Source organism: Protomyctophum bolini (genome assembly GCF_963924005.1).
Source record: "Protomyctophum bolini genome assembly, chromosome: 21".
NCBI classification, from domain to species: domain Eukaryota; kingdom Metazoa; phylum Chordata; class Actinopteri; order Myctophiformes; family Myctophidae; genus Protomyctophum; species Protomyctophum bolini.
Window position 1 is genome coordinate 10,854,797 of NC_137882.1, and position 6,668 is coordinate 10,861,464.

Here is a 6,668-nt window from a genome sequence, read left to right on the forward strand (position 1 = left end):
GATTAACAACATCTAAATTCCGAACTTTGCTGGCCCACAATAAGCTACCTGACCCGGCGGAGACATGTGCTCCGAAGAGCACATTTTCTAGTTATTAGTGTGATTTCCAATAGGCAATCTTATCCTCTGATTAGACGACGATTACCCCCCCTGCCTATAATTCCACAGGATACTCTTTTCCCCCCTCATATGATTGGACAATATACGGTGACATCAAGATCTAAGGCAACCACACTCTCTTTAGTTACTATTATTGCTGCTGCAATGTTTGACGAAACCAGAACATTCATTCATTCATTTTCCCTATCTTTATTTATTAAATATTATAGGAGTGTGCAGTGCACATAACACTGTGTGAATCCTATAGATTCAATTTGACTTTTGTGAGGAAGGTACCTGTAGCTGGTCGATGTTGGCCCCCATAGCAATACAGAAGCGGATGGTATCGATGTTTCCTCCCCGTACAGCCAGATGAAGGGGACTGCAGCTGGACTTGTCCAGGTAGTTGATGTGGACTTCAGTTGATGTGCCAAGTTTCTCTCCTGCCAGGAGAAAATGGATAAATAGCTTCTTTGTTATGAACAATGCAAATTGTCCTTATGAATGTTGATCAGTAGTACTGGTACATGCAAAGCTACTAAGATACTATTTTCATTCCGGGCAAGATGATCATGCCTATAGGGATAGCTATCTCTGTAGGCTGTCACATAGCTATTTTTTCAATGATGGAGTCTTAAATAAATCTAACAAATATTTGGTGCCTTTAACTAAACATTTCCCCAACTTTGTATGATTCACCAGCAGACCTCCCACAGTGGGTAAACAACATGTCGGTACTGTGAGGTCTGTTTAGCGTAACATCTCTCCTGCAAAAACAACACTCTTCTATTCATAACAATGAATTGATCTCCCTTGACGTAAGCGTTTAAAGGGCGTGCAATGTTCTTTCAGGTCACACGAAAAGCTGTGATTGAAAATCACAATCAGCAATTCAATTCAATTCAATTAAATCTTTATTTCAGACCCAAGGGAGATCCATATCACAATAAAAACACAACACAATAAAATAATCAACACAATCGGCACTATTATTGCATTCACACTGTGTTATGTTTAAGTCACGTGTTCACACAGCATATGACAAAGCTGCAAGCATGGGTTAAAACGCTTTAGGGTTAAAAAGTCACTATCATCTCAGTACCAGCTTTTAGGATCACTTCCATGGCTTGCTTTGCACCGGCAAAGGCAGCTGCATGAATAGCAAAATGGCCCAGCTTGTTCTGTCGGCACAGCCGTGCTCCATGCTTCAACTGAAGAGACAGATGGAGAGACAGAGAGAGAGAGACAGAAACAAGTCAAACTTTAATAGCGCTTAAGCTGCAACACAGCATCCATCAGTTTACAGCACAGTCTGGTGGGCCATTAATCGATGGGCCCATTGGCCATTGCTGCCCATAGACACAATTCAATTAAAATAAAAGTTTAATTTCCACTGTAGTTTTTTTGTAGCTAAGAGAGGCGGGTGGAACAGATGGACAGTATATCGTACCAGCGCAGATGGACTGTAAAAACTGAATGGATCTACATGCGAGGGCCCTGATACATACTAACATGTTGACAGCCTCACATTTATTGACGGATCGGCTAAATGCATCTACATGATGTGAGGGCCCTGATGCATGCCAACGTGTTGAGAACCCCACAGTTATTGAGGGAGCAGGTAAATGGATCTACTGTACGTGTGAGGGCCCTGATGCATGCCAACATGCTGACAACCCCACAGTTATTGATGGAGCAGGTTAATGGATCTACGCGTGAGGGCCCTGATACATACCAAAATTTTGAGAGCCTCACAGTTATTGATGGAGCAGGCGAGCATCGTGGGAGTGTTCCCAAGGTCTCCTTCCAAGTTGGAGTTCATAGAACTGCAGGAAAGCAGCAGCTGTAGGGGACAAGTGATAAATAATTTTACAGAGAGCTACGTACATTCAGTCCTTGCCACTCATTACGTCCTTGGTGCATGCAGCCTTCCACCTGTACCAGGCTGGAGCTGGGTGTGTAAGTGGAGTACAGCCAAGTGCCATGGGGGCTACAGACCAAGGACTCTCCTCGCAGAAGGTTGAGTCGTGTTTAAGTATGCAACTCAGTTGGCTGATATGGAGCCAATGCTCTAGAATGCAGTTGATGTTGATGGCTGCTTTATCTACTTTATTTTCCTGACATAAGTCTATTTTTGTATAGCTTCATACCCTCAACTTCATCATTATAACAGATTCATTTTCTTCTTCTCCTTCCGCCAAAAATAGCAGTTCTGGCTGAACCGTGCAGTCGGTTTTCGTGAAACTTGGCAATATGGTAGAGGGCTATGCCAAACAGTGAGGACATGAAGCCCTCGACCATTGGCCAAAGGGTGGCGCTATAGCACTCAATTGAAAATGCAAAATTTGAACAGGCATACAGTAGCTCATGAACCGTTTGACATCAAGATATGTACTTCACCATGTTAAGGATTGTTTTCAGACCTCCAGTTCTAGGAAACACAGAATGGGGGGACTTTTTTTTTATTATTTCCACACAACAGCTTGTAAGGTGTATTAATGACAGTAAAATGTTGCAAATGAGTGGAATTCCCCTTTAAACCTGATTTTCTGCCAGAATTTTTGAGCAATTTACGTGAAATGTTCTACACACAATCTATAGTTTGTACGTGAAAATATGTACAAAAAATATCGCTGCAAACAGCGATAACAGGCACTTTGAACAGGCATAACTCATGCCTCGTCTGTGTGTCTGTCTGTCTGTCTGTCTGTCGTACGAACAGCTGCGATACCACTGGGTGACCTAAAGTGGCACTGTTGAGCAGCCTAAAAGGACTTATTGCTTGGTCCCGTCTAATCTCTGCTTGCAGCTAGCATTTTTTTATATAATCTTTTGAGAGAGAGGTTTGTCTTTAAAGAAGACAATTCTGATGCTGTTTCTGATCAAATTCTGATGAATTGGATATGAAGGACCACAATGGAAACAAGCCAATAGGCTTTCTTTTTTTCATTCCGGGCAAGATGATCATGCCTATAGGGATAGCTATCTCTGTAGGCTGTCACATAGCAATTTTTTCAATGATGGAGTCTTAAATAAATCTAACAAATATTTGGTGCCTTTAACTAAACATTTCCCCAACTTTGTATGATTTGAATGAATTGGATATGAAGGACCACAATGGAAACAAGCCAATAGGCTTTCTTGGGTTTTAAATCCTCTTAGCAGACCTTTTGCAAACTGTTAATAAAGTATTCGATCAAGTTTGATTGGTCAGGGCAGCTCAGGACATCTTGCCCTTTGTCGTGGGTGTTAAGTGAGGATCACCTCTCCTCTGCCAAGCTGTTGTTTGGCTAACAGTCAAATAAAAAAACCTTGACTGGAGACTGCTGGAGGGCCATGGTAGGGAAGGACTAATGTATCCCCACTGTGAGCACTCTGTGACTGGTCAAAGTCAGGTGCAGATATAGCAGAGAACAACTACGGCACTGTACATCATCACATATACCATTGCCCCATATGGGTAGAGGTCTTTTACACATGCCACGGCAATATGAATACGTTATTTATTGATTTATTTATATCATGTAGTAAATGTAAACATTTGGATTGAAACTTTTCAGGGAATTCTATAATTGGCTAGGTGGATTGATTATTTTTTATGCCGCAGCATAATTCTGCAGTCAATTCTCTTTTATTTAAACTTTTTCATTTAATTTGCAGTTTGCTTATATTCCTTACATTGCATTTCTTGTAAGTGGCTGTTTCGAGCCCAAAAACCCCCCCAAAACAACATGGACTGTAGATGCACATGCAGCCACTGAGGTTAATTTCCTTGCGGGTTCCTGACCTCCACCAAGTTGTTGTGTCCGTGGCTGACAGCCAAGTGCAAAGGGGACATGCAGGCCATGTTGAGGATGTTGGGGTCGGCCCCGAGGTCCAGAAGAGCTCTGCAGCTCTCGGCTTGGTTCCTCTCCACTGCCCAGTGCAGGGGCACACTGCCATGCTCATCACAGCTGTTCATCTCTGGGGAAGGAGATGTATAGTATATACTGTACTCGTTGATAACCCATGCACACAATGCATGAATATAGCGCGCGCAACTCGAGAGAACACACACACATGCACACACACACACACACACACACACACACACACACACACACACGCACGCGCACACACAGCCAAAGGCCTTTGTCATTGAGGAACGCCTTTACCTAAAAAATATCGGTATGCACTACAGCCTTTTATCTGCTGCTATAAAATAAAATACAAATCCAGTCGTTCAAACCTCTACATTTCTTTCTGTGATGTATGCACTACAGCCTTTTATCTGCTGCTATAAAATACAAATCCAGCGTTTCAAACCTCTACATTTCTTTCTGTGATGCACACACAACAGCTCACCCCACAGACAGCGGTACAGCAGGTCTTTATACCTGAGCGAGACTCCTGCTATGATTGATGACTGAGGTGTGCTCACCCTCCGAGTCGCTGACAGCGGTGATGAATTGAATGACGGTGACATGACCTCCTGCGGCTGCATGATGAAGCAGACTGCCTCCGGCGTCATCCCTCTCACTCAGGACCTCTGGGTTCTTCCTCACCACGCTCTCCAGCGTCGGCAGATCCCCGCTCTCAGCCAACTTGAATAGAATAATGCATATTACTGATGCAAAGATATATAGTAATGTATACCGTAAACTTCACAAAAGAGTTAACAGATCCTGCCATTTAGGATTGCTATCTGTATCAGTATTGGATATTGATGGGTTTACTCTGTTCACACTATGTTAATGTTCAGGATAAGTTATTTATTTATTTGACATTTCTTTGGAGGACATAAAGCCCCTTGAGATGCATCATCTTGTTTTTTTGAGGGTGTCCTCGGGCACAACACAGACAAAACAATGCATAAAACATGTCAACAAATATAACAATCAACTTGACTACTGTACATCAACAAGGACATACACATAGGGGCTCTCCCATCTACTCACTCACGGTCACCGTCACTCACGGTTGCAGAGACAAGGAGAAAAACAGCTCCACAGCTGTTTAAACTTTATACATACACACAGGTAGAGAAACACACTCTGTTCTTTTCGCTCTTATACTATTCTAACCCCTAACAAAACTAACTCTTTCATTCTCACTCCTTTTTTTTTTACCACTCTGCCTTTCTGTGTTTTTTGTTATAGATTGTTTCTGTTTGTCTGCATTGTTTTTATACCCTCTCTGCTAATATTCTGTCATATTTTAATTTTCTCTGTTTGTCTTTCATACTCTGTGGGTACTTTAACACCTGGTGGGAGTGACTCTTTTGATCTTAATTCTTTATCTGCCATCAGGCTAGAACAAATAGACCACTCACTGAGTGCTCTACTTGAATCCCCCTGCTGGCTAGATCGAGGCTTTAATTAAAGCCTCAGGCAGTATATATCTGCTCTCAGATCACAACCAAGGAAGCTGACTATAGGCAGAAACAGTAAAAGATTGATATTGGCAGATTTTTATCTTCATTATTGGTTATTCACATCAAGCATCCCTAATTGACACTTTCTGCACCCCTCATGCCCACTTCCTTTACATTTATAAAAACACAGGATACTGTATCTATTCTGGAAGAGAATGAGACATTATGTTATGGATATAAATGTGGTCATATTAACAATTCTGTTTCTTTCTATATTGTTTGCAATGGTTTTTGCTAAACACCATTGATGTTCACAGTTCACGTGTATGGAGTGCACGGTTCTGGCAGAAACAGTATCCTTGAAAAGATCGCCAGCACGCACTGAGGAAGGCTGTAGGCCCAAACGTTAGTGAGCAATCAATCTGCTGCTGGGTGTCCTCAATAAATAAGAAGAGAGCCTATAAAAGGACCAAGTGAGTGCTGGTGACGTCAGCCTCACCTGAAAAGCATGGTAGGCGGCGTAGGCCAGGGCAGGGTCGTCATCTCCCATAAGGGACTTGCTGGCGGAGCTGAAGTGATCCATACTGAGGTTGATCGGTTCACTCACTGGATGCAATCACTGGAAGCACAGGGAAATGGAGACGGCCTGATTTTTTTAAAACAATCACATGGAGGGTGCATACAGTATGTATATACCGTATATGCAGTGTGTGTGTGTGTGTGTGTGTGTGTGTGTGTGTGTGTGTGTGTGTGTGTGCGTGTGTGTGTGTGTGTGTGTGTGTGTGTGTGTATACAACTGCACAACACAAGCAAAAATACTGTAGTTCAAGTACATGAGTCTAGCTTTACCTGTAAAAAGGACATTGCCGATTGTGAGAGCAGGTAGCGACTTACACCCAGAGGCCCATCTCACCAGCAGAAGCAAGGGGCACACATGACTTTGTTGTCACCAAGAGAGGGCATTCAATTCCTCTGAGCATTTGGAGGTTCAATTCCTTCTGGTGAGGAAAGCAATTAACTTCTCCACAGCTGGGGGGCAGCTTGCTGGACTCTCTATGTTGTCCTTGGTAAAGGCCTGGGGTGGCTGGGATTGAAAAGAGACCGTGTAACTTTACTGTATGAAGTCACCTCTGATCCCATGCAGTACCGCTGTTGTTTGGGTGCAGCTCATATCATGTTTACCATGTCTCGGTTGATAGATGTCCCCACAGATTTA

At 42.8% G+C, this 6,668-nt stretch overlaps 1 protein-coding gene across 1 annotated transcript in view; it reads right to left on the reverse strand.

The window, feature by feature from the left end:
* trpa1b (transient receptor potential cation channel, subfamily A, member 1b) overlaps positions 1–6,035 on the reverse strand; it is a gene marked incomplete at both ends in the record, with an annotated part of 32,813 nt that extends 26,778 nt beyond the window's left edge. Inside the window, 6 exons of the mRNA XM_080793318.1 lie at positions 397–542; positions 1,202–1,310; positions 1,835–1,942; positions 3,887–4,062; positions 4,520–4,682; positions 5,952–6,035. Of these exons, the coding sequence (XP_080649444.1) occupies positions 397–542; positions 1,202–1,310; positions 1,835–1,942; positions 3,887–4,062; positions 4,520–4,682; positions 5,952–6,035 (786 nt within the window). The remainder of the gene's footprint in view (positions 1–396; positions 543–1,201; positions 1,311–1,834; positions 1,943–3,886; positions 4,063–4,519; positions 4,683–5,951) is intronic.
* Between the last annotated feature and the right edge of the window lie 633 nt (positions 6,036–6,668).